Source organism: Lagopus leucura, unplaced genomic scaffold (genome assembly GCF_019238085.1).
Source record: "Lagopus leucura isolate 7727_CA_CO unplaced genomic scaffold, USGS_WTPT01 Super-Scaffold_73, whole genome shotgun sequence".
In the NCBI taxonomy this organism is placed as follows: domain Eukaryota; kingdom Metazoa; phylum Chordata; class Aves; order Galliformes; family Phasianidae; genus Lagopus; species Lagopus leucura.
Genome location: NW_024962252.1, coordinates 36,653,057 through 36,669,867, shown reverse-complemented (window position 1 = coordinate 36,669,867; position 16,811 = coordinate 36,653,057). Strand labels below are relative to the sequence as shown.

General features: G+C 39.5%; 1 protein-coding gene across 6 annotated transcripts in view; it reads right to left on the bottom strand.

The window, feature by feature from the left end:
* AFG1L (AFG1 like ATPase) overlaps positions 1 to 15,025 on the bottom strand; it is a 66,059-nt gene extending 51,034 nt beyond the window's left edge. For 3 of the 6 annotated variants that reach the window (XR_006180038.1, XM_042876598.1, XM_042876635.1), the window contains exons 1-2: positions 14,913 to 15,025; positions 8,070 to 8,296 (exon numbers count right to left, since the gene is read on the bottom strand). Coding sequence is in view for 5 of the 6 variants with exons in the window: in XM_042876598.1 (XP_042732532.1) it covers positions 8,070 to 8,296; positions 14,913 to 15,012 (327 nt within the window). In the remaining variant the exon portion in view is untranslated. Of the gene's footprint in view, positions 1 to 8,069; positions 8,297 to 8,421; positions 8,477 to 8,582; positions 8,700 to 10,841; positions 10,873 to 14,912 lie in introns of those variants that run through there. The other 3 variants (XM_042876627.1, XM_042876619.1, XM_042876612.1) reach the window with 3 other exon arrangements.
* Between the last annotated feature and the right edge of the window lie 1,786 nt (positions 15,026 to 16,811).

The window sequence follows — 16,811 nt, the reverse complement described above, 5'->3', positions numbered from 1 at the left end:
CTGATAAAATCCAGAAAAAAAGTCTAGTGTTGGCTCACTGGAGACCACAGTAAGAAGGTAAGAAAGCGAGCAAAGTATGGGAATGAAGAAAGCAGTAGACTGATCTTGGCTCCATTGAAGCACACACTGCTAAAGGACAAATAGGAGGGAGATTTCAGATCTCCTAAATTAGGAGTAGATTTGTGTATTTCAGGGAGAGAAGGAAGAAGAGCAGGTGATGTAGAAAACAGAGTAAGTCCCTGTGCTTCTCCTCACCCCTCAGACTTCCCTACTGTCCTGAGTGAGGTATTGTCAAGGTTTTAGTATAATCATGTTCAATTAATTTACATCAAATTTTCTTTTGCAGGAGTGAAAAGATGTAAGAACAATAATACTTACATTTAAAATATACAAAACTGAAAGACTTTAAGGAATGCAGAGAATTTGACTTTGAAGGGGAGAATTCAGACATCTTTAAATGTATGATTTGAATGCTCTGCCACATGTTTTTTAAATAAGTGTATCCTCAGAAACATGCCAATACTCCAAAGTCCTCCAGGTTTCTTAATTACTGTAACATTCTTTCCAATAACCAAAGAAATCATAACTTCATTGTTTCACTGAGCTTCATTACCATTAGAACGTGCTTACAATAGGAACTTTTCTTTTTGAAAATTATACGTACTCTAGAATATCTACAGTTACAGAAGAAAAAAGGACAGTATTCCCAGATTTACGGAATTCCCTCCTTTGCTTTCAAAAAGTGTTATAAGTTTCTGTTTCAAAATGGAATGCCTTGCTTTGATTCCATCATGTCACATTTATCTTCATTCAAACTTCACTTTAATCAATCAGCATCCTATCTCAGGAATTATATTCATTAAAATATCTCCTTCTCCCTACAGATTCTATTCTTTCTTCAGTGTATTTAACAAACTGCATCGTCTTCCCATCTTCTCTCATACAGCCTGCCTCATGCACCAAAAAAAAAAAAAAAACCAACTGATTTCCTGGGAATATTCATGCACCAATTTAGGAAACTTTTAGGTGAAAATCCATGTATTATGGTGGTTAATTAAAATACACAAAATTCAAGGGAGAAGTATCCAGACAGCACTTTCTTTAAAAACAAAAAACAAAGACAAAACACTAACTGCCTCTTTCTCCTACTCCTTCAGACCTCTTTTTTGGTTGCTGTTGTAGCTGAAGACATTTTCAAGGTCTTGGATGGCATTTACTATTGTTCATACCTCTTTTCAAAACATGACCTCACTTATAATTGAGCTTATTTCAAGTCATTAGCACAGCAACTCAACAACTCTTAAGATGCCCCAATTGGTATTATTTTGAAAAGCTAGAGATCTGAAACATCTGTGGAAACTCTTGTGGCCTTGAACTTCAATTCAGAGGATCTCAAAATATCTCAGCATACAAGGCCATGCTTTCACCAAGTTGAAGATCAAAGTCATTGTTCACATTTGAGTAATAATTCTGAAAAACAGAAGCATACTTGATTTGCAGCAACAGATTAATTCCTTTTTCCCCCCTTAGATTTATTCTAAGCTGATGTCCAAAAACATATAATAAGACATATATAGCTTAATTATCATAAAGGAAATGGCCGTTGGCTTTTTTCTTTCCCAAAACTGCTTATTTTATAAAGGCTTTGCCTACCAGGAGATGCAAGTCCCTCAGGTAAATAACGATATGCTTTTATTGTCTGTCAGTATTTGTTCCCTAATCCTACTTTTACTGTGCTTTCAGTGAATAAAAGGTGACAAAAAATTACAGTCTAAGCAGACATTATTTTAATCATTTATAAATGCAATAAGTTTGTAGTTCTGGAATTACTCATTTCTGAAGAGACTTCTGCATTTCTGTAACAGGCAATAAGTATCAGACCAAAGAAGAGAAATAACTATTTTCCTACCATCTCTTTTTCCTCTTTTTTTCTTTTTTCTTTTTTTCCCCTTTTCTTCACGTTCACCTCTTACCACAGTCTCTGCCAAAAACTAGGAAAAATTATTGAGATGCTGTGCATCACTTTTTTTGTCTTTCATTTGTTTTTTTTTATAGTTTTAAAAGGCTGCCACTAGAATCTTTTCAACACGGATTCCATACTAAAAGTAGGTTGGTTACTGTCAAGAAACCTAAAAAAGCACGAACTCAAGCTACTATGTGTAACTGATTAAACAGTTTTTTCATTTGCAAGAATTTTTCAACTTAAAATACATCAAGTGTTTTGTTTAAATCCATTAAATTAAAAATATAAAGTTTAAAAAAATGCCAGCCCTTGTATTAAAAAACTGAACATCTATAGCATAAAATGGCTTAGGTTGGAAGGGACCTTAAAGATTGCCAAGTTCCAACCCCCTTGCCATAGGGAGGTTTGCCACCCATCAGATTAGACTGCCCAGGACCCCATCCAACCCGGCTTTCAATGTCATCACAGATGGGGCATCCACTGCTTCTGTGAACCTGCACCAGTGGCTCACCACCCTCTGAGTAAAGAATTTCCTCCCAACATCTAATCTAAAACTCATCTCTTTTATAAAAGTTTAAAACCCTTTATCTCTATTTACCCATGTTAAAGTCAGTCTCCCTCCTGTTCACAAGATCCCCTCAAGTAATGGAAGGCTGCAATTGGGTCTCCCTAGAGTCTTCTCCTCTCCAAGCTAAACAAGTCCATCAATCCGTGCAGGGGGAATCCTTTGACAATTGTCATGACCGTTCCCTGGATCCACTCCAACAGTTTCACATCTTTCTTATGTCAGGAGCCACAGGTCTGAATGCAGTACTCCAAACAGGGTCTCACAGGAGCAGAGAGGGACAATCACCTCCCTCACCCTGCTGGCCACCCTTCTTGTGATGCAGCTCAGGATGGAGTTGGCCTTCCAGACTGCAAGTGCACACTGCTGGCTCATGTCCAACTTTTCATCCACCAGGACTCCCAAGTCTGCTCCCAAGACTGCTCTCAATGAATTCTTCTCCCAGTCTATACATATATCTGAGATTGCCCCAACCCAAGTGTAACACCTTGCATTCGGCCTTGTTGAATCTCATTTGGTTCATGCAGGCCAATTTCTCACGACTGTCCAGGTCACTCTGGATGGTATCCTTTTCTTCTGCCACACCAGTTGCAACACTCAGCCCATTAAGATCATTGCTAAAGAAGTTGAAGAATACCAGTCTCAAGACTGACACCTGGGGGAAGTCACTCATCACCAGTGTCCATCTGAACACAGAGCTGTAGGCAAGAACTCTCTGGTTGTGATCATCCAAGCAATTCTTTATTCGTTGAGTAGTCTTGCCTTCAAATCTGTATTTCTCCAATTTAGAGATGAGGATGTGATGTGGGATCATGTCAAAGGCCTTGTATAAGTCCAGGTAAACAACACCAGTTGCCCTTCCTTTGTCCACCAATGCCAGCACTCCGTCAGAGAAGGCCACCAGATTTGTCACACATTATCTGCCCTTGATGAAGCTACACCAGCTGTCTCAAATCACCTACTCATCTCACATACGTCTTAACAGTTTCCAAGAGGATCTGCTCCATGATCTTCTCAGACACAGAAGTGAGGCTCACCAGCCTGTAGTTCCACTGGTCTTCCTTTCTTCCTTTCCTAAAAATGAGAGTGATGTTTCCCTGCTTCCAGTCACTGGAGACTTTGCCTGACAGCCATGACTTCTCAAGTATAATGGAGAGCGGCTTAGACAACCACATCAGCCAGTGCCTTCAGGACTGTGGGATGCACACCATCTGGCCCCACATACTTGTACACATACAAGTTCTCATGAGCATGAGAGCATACACATTCTCATGAGCTGATCTCTGAACTTGCTCTGCTCTAACAAAGGGATTTTGTTCCCCCAACCCTCTCCTCGAAGTTCAGGGACATGTGAAGCATGGGAAGCCTGATAGCCAGTGAAGATGGAAACAAAGAACTCATCGAGTACCTCAGCCTTCCCCATGTCTGTTGAAGCCAGTTTTCCCCTCTTGTTTATCAGAGGGGGTACACTATCTTTTACCTGTTTCTTCTGACCTATGTACTTGTAGAATCCTTGTTATTTTTCACATCTCACCAAGTTACTTCCACCTGTGCCTCGGCTTTCCTTTTGGCTAAGATCAAGTGTACTGTATTGTAGCACATAAAGCTACAACGTGAAAGGTCTTCACAAGAGGAGAGTCCAAAGGCTTATTTAAACTCTTCAACAGATGCAGACATATGAAAAGCACATGGTATCACTGTCTACAACCGATATAGTGCCTGTTGTCTATGATTTTACAAACTATTCTGTTGTAACTGACTCTGGGGAAAACTTTTATTAAGGATGTTGATTACAACTTCACTGAAGCAAAACCTGTCCTGAAATAGAACTTAAACCACATTGTTTAGCTTAAGACTTTATTTCAAAAGGAACTACACCAATTGACAACTAACATCCTCAAAAATACCAGAAGAGAAACAAGGACATTACTACTTCTCCATCACAAATTGTGATTTAATATATTTATGCAGGCTAGAAGCCTTTACAGAATTACACAAAACTCACTGTTCTCTGCATTTCCCAGGGTTCTGATCTATGACACCACATAGCTTAATCTGGTTCCCAAACTTCTAAAGTCTTCCACACCAAGTCATCAAGCACTAGAAGAAAAACCTCTACACTATCACTTGTCACATTAACAAGTAATTCTACAGTTTCATCTCAGTGAAGATGACATTAGCTGCCAGTATCACAGAGCTTTAAACTTGAACTTTAGAAGTTTTTAATTAAAAAGTGGAACTGAAACAATTAAAAGATTCCTTTAGAATTAGAGGAAGCCCACGTTCACACCCTAAAACAATGGTATTTGAATTTTTCCTTTTTGGAGAAAGTCAGTTAGGTGGCTTTATCATGATTAGCTCTGCTACAGGGATAAAGTGGCATCACAATCTCGTAATTAGAATAAGATTAGTATCACTTTGTTGTCTGCAGTAGATGTTTTCTTCACTATTCATGGTTCCCAATCAAAAAAATGGTAAACAACAAGCCCACATAGCAGTTATCTACAAAGTCATTGTAAGACACAACCACTATGATTCAGGGCACTCCAGTGAACAAGTCAGCTCTCTAAGTTATTCTCAAAGGGAGAGGTTTTAGAAAAGAATATCCAGATGTCCAAAGCAGTTAACCAGGAAAGATAGAATGCTAGCCTACTGATTCTCAGGTTAGACAGCCAGATCAAAACCTTCGTCACATTTTTTCTACAGAATGAAAATGAATGAAAGTTTGGCTTTATGCCCAAAGGATTACATAGGAGCAAGCCAAATAACTGGTTTTCTCTTAAGCAATTTCCTCTTTTACAGTTCATGCTGTACAGTGTTGATAAAGAGCAACTTTATATATTAAGTACCCTTCAAATGTCAATCTATAGCCTGTTAGATTACGCTTATGGAAATAGTTTGTCTGTGCCAGGCCAGCAAAATAGGTTTAGGAATCCAGCCTGATCTCCTTACACTCAGAGGAAAACAGATTATCTTACAGACAAGCCATAAGATTGCTCTGAATAACAAAGATAATAACTTTTGAATTTTTTTTCCAGAAAGGTCATCAAATCCAACATCCTGACTACTCCAGGGCTAACCAAAAGCTAACACATGTTATTGAAAGCATTATCCCAATGTCTCATGAACACAGAGAGGCACAGGGCATCCATAACAGAAGCCTGTCCCAGTGTTTGACCACTCTGACAGTAAATACATGTTTCCTAATGCCCTGAGACTTCCTTGGCACAGCTTTGTACCATCCCCATCCTGCCATTTGTACCAGGGAGCACAGCCCAGCACCTCCCTCTTCTCCTCCTCAGAGGGGAATACTCTCCTGCAGAGAGCAATGAGGTTGCCTCTTAGTCTTCTCCAGATGAGCCAACTCAACTGTTCTCAGCCTCTGCTCATAGGACACGTCTTCCAGCCATGCTGCGCTTCTCAAGACGCTAACATCTTTTTCACACTGAGGGGCCCTGAACTGCACACAGTATTCAAGGTGAGACTACACCAATGCTAAAATATAGTGAGAGAATCACTTCTTTTCACCAGCTGGCTAAATAAAAAGGTTAGTATTGAGATTAACTAATCCACTAGTTGGAGGAGACAAAACTATTCTCCAAACAATTGGTGGACTCCAATTACCATAACTAAGTTAAAATTATAGAATGATTTAAGTTGGAAGGAAGCTCAGGAGACTGTATGGTCAAACTCCCTGCGCAAAGTTTTATTAACTTTTTTCAAAACAGAACTTCCAAAGACTCATTCCTTTCAAAGAATCATTTGAGTTGGAAAGTAACTTTAAAGGTCATCTAGTTCAACTCACCTTCGATGAACAGAAACATCTACAGCCAGATCAGGTTGCTCAGAGCCTGGCCCAGCCTGACCTTCAATGTCTCCAGGGACAAGGCAACCATCTCTAAGATCAATCTTGCCTCAGCACTTGACTCAGAACACTCCCTGTTCTTCATCATTCTCATGTTTTTCTTTCCAAAGTTTCTGACTTCTGCTCCTTGGAAATTTCTTTCAGTTTTCTTCCCACTGTACATCAAAAACAAAAGAGCTCCTTCCTAGGTGTCTAGTCTGCTACCTTTTGTCAGAAGGCAGGAAGACATTTGTAGAATTCCCAGTCAAGCATGATTAGCAGATACATGACACATAGCTACAAGTATAAATTTAAAACATTCCAGGCAAATGGAAGGCAGGCTGGTAAATGAGTATTGAGACCCAGGGCTCTGTACCTTGCTATTTGAAACACATACTTTCATTTGCATAGTACTTGCTCTCTCTGCAATATTCTGTTTGCTGCTTTTTTTCACTCCTCAAAGCTAACACAATTTGCAAGAGCCTTGGAGGGGCAATTTGTGGTTTGGTACCTAAAAGGTAGAGGACAGCATGTCATTTACAGGTATTTGTGCCCTGAAGGTTTTGGCTCCTCTGATCTCATGCTAGCTCATGTAGGGTTATCACACAAACACAATACAGTACTGTGCCATGTAATTGAATAATTTGGGGTTGCAATGGCAAATTTACTAACTACATACAGTCCAACAGCTAGTCATATCATTCTATGCCCATGAGATGAAGTGCGTTGTATAATAGATGCTGAGAGAGGTTGACAGACTTATTAAAGGGTCTATAGTTGATGACATAACTTTAGCTGTTACAGTCAATGTATTGCTATTGAAAAAATAAAAAGCAAAAGTAGTACAGTAGAGAGAAAGAAAAGGAAAAAACTCTCAGTGACTGACTGGGAAAAAAAAAAACAAACAGTAAAGCTGTTGATATGGGAGATGTCTCCCCAGTGCAAGAGGCCTGGAAAATAAAGATTATGATGATGGCAATGAGTATTTTTCTACGCTTTTTCCCAGTATGATACTTTTTTCCAAATGAGACTCACTCAAATTCCAAATTCTGTCCCCCATCCCCAGTTATGACTTTATGCTGAAATACACTGATCTGGTGCACAAGTTGCCCATTCACTGGCCATTCCGCTTCTAAGCACATATATTATTGACTAATATTTATCTAGGATTTAAGAACTTGCATACCTTGCTGTGCACCATGTTTGGTTTTCAGGTATATAAACTAAAGTCTACAAAACAAGAGACATGGAAGGCAGAGGAAGATTAAACATTCTCACACCAGTTCTAGCCACTTCCCATGAGAACAACACTATCAGAATTTGCAGGTGCAAGGCCACAAGAGCAAGAGCATGAAAATAACAGCATGAGAACAAGATATGAAAAGTACGGCCACAGTAGCTCTGGAAAATACTGTGCCAAAAACTTCAGGGAAAAGTTCCTGAACTGAAACAGCAGGTCCTTAGAAGTCATTGCTATGTACTATACAACAGGTGTGAGCCTGATTTTTTATTAATGCTTTGAAAAGAAACCTCCAAAAACGCAATCGGGTTGCAGACCCAAATACAAAGAAAGATTTAGCTGTAAAGGCCCAGTGCAAAAATAAGACTAGGTTAATGATATGCATTGATATATTTTTAAGCACATTCTTATGAGAAAATATAAATTCCAAAAATATATTTATCATCATCAACCTCACCTTTGAGAGAAAATTTTTTGAGCTGATCCTGTAGCCTTTAAGACTGTCGTGCAATTTTTGCAGGTGCTGCACAACTTTTCTTTGCTGTTCATCATTCTTCAGCTCTTCTTGCTTAATCAGAAAGTCATAATGTTCTAAAGGTCCATTGCAAACCAGTAAGGCTCTAGAATTAACATCCGTAAGCGTACCAAGAACCGCCTTTTCATCCGCTGCCTGAGTTGCATATGCTATAAAATGGAAAACAGACTATTAATAGAGATGTTTCGAAAAGTCTTAAAATTGAAAATGTCTTAAAATTGTAAACATAGAACATCATTAACAGTTCATGCAAAGACTGATATACATTACTTACCTAGACTGCTGCACAAGTGTGTTATGCCTTTGTTTTTCATTAATCCACCACTAACTACAAAATACATTCAGTAGTATGTTTTAACAGTTTTATTAATAAAAAGCACATACACACAGTGCTCAGCGGGGAAGCTGAACGAGCCGTTGGAAGTGTTGATATACCTGTTGCAAAGTGGGGTAAAATCATTTAAAATCCCTGACAGACAGCATTATTTTTCTGAACAGATGAATCGTTTAGAAAGAGGCACGCTGAAAGAAAGAATTTAAAAGACAGCAAACAGGAGACCAAAACAGGAGTTTTGTGTGTAAGCAAGTTTAAAGAGTGAAAGACCACAGTCAGCAGCACAGGAACTGTGAAACCCTGAAATACCACAGTTCACTTGGCTGGCTTAATCTTCTACTTAGAGACAGGATCATGCCAAGGAATTCTGTTTAGATTAAAAAGAAAAAAGTCACAACTGACAGGCACAAAATGAGATATAATACTATAATTAGGAGTTAAAGAATATAAAGTCTTACAAAGAAGGCTTGTTAAATCATTAAGATCAGAAATCTAACAAAAGAATACAGTGAGAAAATGTTTAATACCTTCTTTGCTTATGTTATCATTTAAAAGTTTAAATACTATCACGAGTAACACAAGATGTATCAATGACAAAAGTTAATGAGAATGTTTAAGAATTTGAACATTGCTCGAGCTAATGAAAGTCATCCTCAAATGCTTAAGGTAAGCTCCTCAAACAACCCAACAGCCTCCAGCAGCTTGATTTGAGAACTGCTGGATAGTAAGCAAGGTTCAGAAAAAAAAAAAAAACTAGGAAAAAACCTGGAAAGGTTCTAACATTCAAGAAGACAAATCCCAAAATTCATAGGTCAGTCAACACAGTTTTAAAGCCCACAAAAAATACTGGAATTAGTAGAAGCAGATCCTGGTTATTTATTTACTTATTTTAGAACATGCTTAAGGTAAATCGTGATGAATGAGAGGCAACATCAACTCCTCAGTAACAGTGTGAGAGCAACAGTCTTCCCCACTGACCACGTAATACATTCGGTAGAAAGAGGAAAAACGTTCTAAATCGCAGCAACCATTCTGTCATCAGGTCACACAGTGTTGTCAGTATAAAGTAGGAAAGCTAGATGCAAGTGACATAACTTTTGAGCAAGTACAAAACAAACTAGAAAAAAACTGTAGGTAATAAATAACTACTACAGTTGAGCTACACGCATGTTTTCGATAGAGTTTCACAGAGGCTCAGAAGCTCAATCTGGTGCAATTCAGAATTTCCATCCATGACCTGTGCAGGGTAAAGAGAACTTCATAGAATGGGCTTGCAGGTAAGACCATCAGGAGGGGAGGCTGCACACTCCAGAATGCAAGGCAGAGTACACCAAATAGAATGTATTGCAACAAGGTATTGTTCTTTGGGGGAATAGTTAGCTGAACTTTAGAGATGGACATTGACCATCTAAAGAGCAACTCCGCAGAAAACAATCAATCCAAGGCTATACTGGCAGTGAAACATCATCACAAAACTACTGGGGAGAGAGTAAGGAAAGAAGAAAGTACTCTGAGGTACAGAATCATAGAATCACAGAATGTATGCTCATACAAGTACAAAAAACATAAGCACTCATGAAACAACCCTGTTCTACTCAATAGCGATATGTTCCATCCTAGAATACACTTTGGTTTTCATATCACATTTCATAAAAGGCATGAACACAACAGAGCCTTGACAAATGTGTGATTTAGTATTTGTTATACCATGGGTCACAAACCACAGAGAAGTTGTAAGAGCGCTCAGAGAGGCACAAGAAAAGCGTGAAATTTTTAAAAATGGATATGGTTATAAAACAAAAGAACTGAAAAGACCTCAGTTTTTCCAAAGCGAGGCAGCCAATATTTACAACTGTAGACAATAAGTATACCAAATTCTCCTGCCCCAAAGGAACTGAGTTACTGCTGCAAATTAAAAGTAATTAGCTCATCCCCAGAAAAAAAGATCACCTAGAGAGTTGAGTTCAACATCCGTTATTGCAAAAATTTCACTAACATCTTTACAGAAGGCTAAAGAAAATCATATAGCTTTCTCAGAGTCCTATCTAGAGATAAGACTGTAAATCTACTTCAGGCAGTGAAATGGGTTAACTGATGAAAAAAGAATTTTAAGAGTAATCTTGATGAAAATCTATCAGTAATGGGTCAGTAATACCTCATCTGCATTCAAATAAAAGGAGATAATGGGAAGAGAAACAGATAGATGATCTCTCAAAGTTCACCTTCATCTTATTTTTTCCAAATATTTACTCCTACATAAACTCAGCCTCAGTCGTGTGGTTTGCACCTCCAAACTACTGTCTTCACAACACATACAGCTCAATGGCTCCGAAAGGTCTGATGTAAGGGTCCAGCCTTACCCTGCAAAGTCTGCATTCCCACTGCTTACCATGAGATTAGGAGAAAAAAAAATAAAAGCTGGTTTAGGGATAAGAAAGGGTTTGTGGCTCATTACCTTTCTGGCCTTGGACAAGGGATAGCAGCAGAGCTGCTCACATGCATGCCTTCTGTGTCAGATTACATGTACTCACAGCTGACCATAAGTGGAAATAAAGTGGGAATAAAACACTATGTCATCAACAGATGACAGAGATGAAGACTGTGCAAGTGATGACAGAAGGTGTTGTGGGACAAACTGCTCACTGTTCTCCTAATACTGAATGCCAAGATTTAAATATGGTGAGGGGTACCGGGAGACACACAGTAAATGGTAAGTGATAAATTCTAATGTGTCGCTGTAGAGCAAAGTCATAGACCCTGAAGAGAACATAAAGCATGTATGAGTTTTAAAGGGAAGTCAACAGAAGACAGCTACTCAAGTGATAAACTATACTGAGAGACAAACAAGTGAATCTTCCATTCTCACCTGCATTGTGGAGCAGACTGCAAAAAATCATTCACAACACTACAGCTTCTAGAATAACCTATTCCTGAACAGATAAAGAAAATGAATTTTAAGAAATTTTAATACACAGCAGAGGAATACCAGACAATTTCCTTATACAGTTTTGTATCAAGGAAACTTAGAACAGAATTGCCTAATGTAAGTCAGTGCATTAATGCTAGTCCTGCAGACTTCTCTATACTGCCAAAACTCTCTTCCTGTTTCACATCTTCATGTTATACTAAGTTACTTGCTTATATTAGTTTTCTTCTGAAACACTCCAGTGTCACAGAGAAAAAGCACTTTGTGTATCCACATAAGACTACTGAAAAGCCTAATGTCAATTCATTACTCAGTCTTACATAAACCAGTGTAAAACTAGAGATGAGCCATAATTTCCACTCCCAGAGTGCATGACAGTGTTGGTTTTTATCATGCTTTGCCTAACATTCACTACGATTTAAGAATTGCCAATAGGTTGCAACTTTCTACTGAATTCTTGTTCCTGAAACAGAAGCATTAGGGCTATCTCATTTCACTTCAAGCCACAAAATTAGGTGCTTGCATTTGCCTTTCTGCCTGCCTATCCAAGCATCACAGACCCAGCTGCAACAAAAACCTACTGAGATACACAAACACAAACAAAAAGAAAAAAAAAGAGGGGGAGAGAGAGAGAGGGAGAGAGAAATCTTGGAGAAATAAGAGGGGGAAAAAAACCTCAAAGACAACAAAAACTTTTTAATGTAAAATAATGTAAATGCCAATCTGAAAGTATACATTCCCTTCAAGTGAGTTACTTAAGAGTTACCTTCAGTAAACTAGCATTGATTTATCACTGCAAAGATAAGTGCTAGCATCAAAATCTAAAAATAAAAAGCATTCTTAACTTCAAAGACATTCTGCTCTGGAAAACAGCAACAAATTGGAAACTTAATCAGTACATTGTCAACCTTCCCTTCTGCCGCTTAGAACTCATGTCTGGGATGACATTGGAAAAAGGCAAGCAAGTTTCAATGACACTGCTTCTGAGAGCAAAGCCCACAGCTGAGGCAGGCACTAGAGTTATTTACGTAAGAAGACAATCTGAAATGGAAGCTGGATTGTGGCTTGTCATAACCTGATCTTGACAGAAGCCAGGAGGTTGATAAGTCAGAAGGGTAACTGAGACAAACCATCACTCACCCTGGCAACCCTTTTTCTCCCTCTCTTAATTGTATGTAATCATGTAATTTGAACCTACAAAATAACACGGGCTTCCCTGCCCATGTTTCATTTTTTCCATATTTGAAAATTCATAGATTAATAAATTCAAACTTATGGGGAGAAGATCTCGTGTTTAAAATGATTATTCATTACTGAGAAAGTGTTTTATTTCCACAGATTAATTCAAATTCGATCTGCAGAATCCTTTACAGAACAGAGCATCTTAAAAACGTCTGATTAGAATTGTGAACCTTCAGTGGAAAGAGATATTGAAAAAATCTACAGAAAAAAGGAAAAAAAATTTAAAAAGATACATAATATCCAGCTAAAGAAGCAAAGGTCAAAGAAATGGAACCTAGCTCCTTTTATTGCGAAAGGTAAATCAAGCTTCAGATAACAGCATTCACTTAATAGATTGTCAGCCATATACAGTACTTGTATAAATGTGTATTATTAATTTTCAAAGTTAATCAAAGAGGAAACAAATCCTAAAAGGGATTTAAAATGCATTTAACCTTTGTTCTCTATGTATGCTTCAAATCACTCCACCATGAGAAGGATCACAAATACTTTTCCTGGAGATTAAGGACAACAAACCTTTTAAGTATTAGGAACACCAGTATTCACCTAATTACCTCTGAACTATGCCTGTGAATTGTGATTGACTACACATTCTGAGCAAAGTGCACTGCAAAGGCAAAAGAGATGGGGAATCAACCACTTCCCATAATAACTTCCTCAAGTGGTTAATAGTTCTTTGCCTTCAAGACAGAAAATACTCCCAGCAGTTGAGAACTATACCTAGGGGGTTGAGAACTATACCATGGGGACTACAAGTGCACCAAAGTCCACAGTCCAAAGATCACCCAGCTGCCATCAAGAAGCTAGAACAGCATTTGCTAAGCCACTGCCAGTGCAGGAAGCACATGCATTTCATTGCTACTTTGCAGACTTCATTCTGCCTTAAGAGCTTTTCACAAACACTAGAATTTGGAGGGTGACAGCAAGGTCACAGAAAGCAACTTTTACAAACTTTTCAGATCATAAAAGGCAAATTGCAAGTAAGATACAAGGTCTTAGACTGCCCATTCATCTTTGTTTCCTTGTATGAGAAGAAACTTAGATTGATCACTTAGACCATATTTAGCCTTCCTAAAGTCCATTCATTATATGAATATTCTTATATGAATATATATATATTCTGTGTGTAAACTTCTAGAGAATATGAGTGTTACAGCAGAACTGATTTTTCCATAGGTACCTGTGACATTATGAGAAAAATTATATTTCTTGTCCTATTTCCATGCACTGCCCATTTAATTACCTCAGCTAAAGGTGAAAGTAGTAATGGCAGGAAAGTTTGTCAGGGAAACTGTTCACAGGTATTAATTCTGAAGCCATTCCAGGGTGTAAAGGTGCAGCAGGCAGATCATACAGAAAAAGAAAACACTGATTATAAGAACAGGATTATAAATTCAGTGATCACTGCCCTTCCCTGCAAAGCCAAAAAAAAATACAGATAAAGTCACCAAATTTCCTCTGACTTAAAAAAAGAACACAAATTTAAAGATTTGAAGCAATATCACAATTAAATAAAAACACAACCGTTGTACTAACTGTAACATTCATTTAGTCAGCACATCTTTATTCAGTCTCTTTGCCTTAGGATGTAAGCATCGTACAGCCACAGTACAACATGTGTATGTGAATGCTTATTTGTCTCCTATGACCCGCAGGATCACTGAGTCCACACTGGCTCTGGGCTCCACACAGGACCACCCAAAATCCAAGCCCTATGTCTGCACTGTTCCAACACCGCTGAATTCTGGCAGCTTGTGGCTGCTCTGGAAGAGCTCTTACTAAAGGGAAATGACATCAGCTTCTAATCTAAGTTTCATGCTAGCAAAACCTGCTTTCCTATGAATTTTTGTACTATGCTAACTTTATCAGGCTACGAGTGAAAGCTCAGCTGCTGTGACAGATGAGAGGACCCTTCTGAGGAAGAGTTAACGAGACAAGCGAGTAGTCAGGCAGAGCCGCAGTCTAGGCTGGCCGGGAAGCCACAGGGCCTGCTGAGCCCGGCGCAGGTCCCGGGCCGGGCGGAGGTGCAGGCCGCAGAGAACGGGAAGACGCGGCAGATCCCCGCACGGACAGCCAAGCGTAGCGGCCGCCTTCTCCCCCCGCACAGAGCCGGCACGGAACTCCGCCGGCAGCCTCGAGGCGGAGTCCGGCACTAGCGTGTCCCCTCTCCGGCGGCGCCGCGCCCGCCCGGCTCCCCCCTCCAGGGCACCGCGCTCCAGGGCTCGCTCTCCCTCGGGCACGGCGCGGGATCGGCGGCACTGACCTCTCGACAGGGCCCGTACCGGCAGCAGACGGACAGCACGCCGCGCCGGTGCCCGCAGCAGGCAGCGCGCAGTAACCAAGGGCGACACGGGCGCCGCCATCTTCTCGGCGCGGCCTCCACGGCGGAGGGCGCGGGGCGAGCTGGGAAATGGAGTCCCGGGGTAAGGGCGCTGCAACTGGCGCCGGCTGCGGTGCCTCAGGGAAGCCGGGCGCTGGGCGAGGAGTGCCAGCGCTGCAGCCACCGGCTTCAGTCTGCCAGATAACTTGACAGAAAGGCACAATGCAGTGAACAAACAGACAAGCGTAGATTCCAATAAAAGGGCATGGCAGTCAGGAGCCAATAACCTACCGTTGACCTGCGGCTGGCTGCCGCTCTGTTCCTGTGACAAATGCACCCACGTGTCAGAATGTGGACTCAGCAGATGTTGCTCACAGTAAAAGCATGAAAGAAATGCATGAAATGATTTTTGGCTTTTCAATATCAGAATTCCTATAACGTACTCTAGAGTTAAATTTCTGTGCAACATGAGCAAGTGAACAAGTCATTATCATAGAACACTATTCAACAGGGCTTCTTACATAAGAAGGGAGCAAAATATCACATCAAGGCACTGTAGAACTGATTGCAAACATGATCTACAGAAGTAGATTCTACTGAACAGTATTACTAATGTTTTAAAAATAAAATTTATGATCTTGAAAATATTGATGATACTTGAAGTTATTTTCTAGCACGTTGGAGCCGCTGTCCATGGAGGCATCCAAGGAACATGTGGCACTGAGAGACATGGTTACTGGGCGCAGTGGGGATGCGCTGACAGTTGGACTAGATGATCTTACTATTCTTTTCCAACCTTAATGATTAATCAGTAATTCTATGGTCAATTGTTTTAAAATATGCAGTTGCACCAGGCACATCGTCAATACTACATATCTAAATTAAGCGGTGAACTAAAATGCAATCTATCATATCTCAAAAGAGCTGTTCTCAGTGCATTTTCTTTCCTCTTCCTTCTATTGAGAACTTATTGGTTTTGACTCATTCTAGCTACCAACACCTGTGCCCATTTAGGAATGAATTTCAGTACAAATCATAGTGAAGTGAATAGGCATTTCAAAGATGCATCACAATTGTTGCAATATTTTTAGAATCTCAAACAAGGAAACAAACAACTTCAGTAAAAGTGATTTAAATAACAAATATCCTTATAAACAGCTTATCTCCTTGAGAACAAAGCATAAACAAGGCAACGAGAGCCGTTCTTTTTCTTCCATTATTAACTCAGATCACAATACGATTGGGTGAAATGTCAAGAATAATTGGAGAAAATGACAGCATAATCTTCAGCAAAAACATCTGATTTATTTAAATTGGCACTGTTTTTTTGTCTTAACAGATTCTCTGCTTGACCTTGTTATGCAAGACAGTATAGAAAAACTTCCCATTTGGGTTTGTTCTGTTATTCTCTACCTAAGTGGAAAAACTTTTTACAGTGCTTCTGTACACAGCAAACTCTGAAATGCCATGATACGTGCCACTGTATTGAACACCCTGGGAGCTGAATCTGCATTTGGCAAAGTCACATTTTGTTGTTAACCTAAAATAACAAGAATTGGATAATCTGTAGATCGTCATGGTTAATGCCTTGTAACAGATACAGATCCATTCTATAGGACGTTCATACACTTCATTTGCTGTATTCATTTCTTTTCATGCCTCCAGAGAAATAAAGTTATAAAGACGATGGAATTAGATTGATGCTTGCTTAACTTAGCACCATTATTAGTTTGCAAGCTAAGTGAAATAATAAGTGGTCTTAAATAGGAATACAAACAGGGGCATAATAAAACCCCCCTGAAGACCCCACTATCCTATGGAGATACAAAATTCACTCCTCTG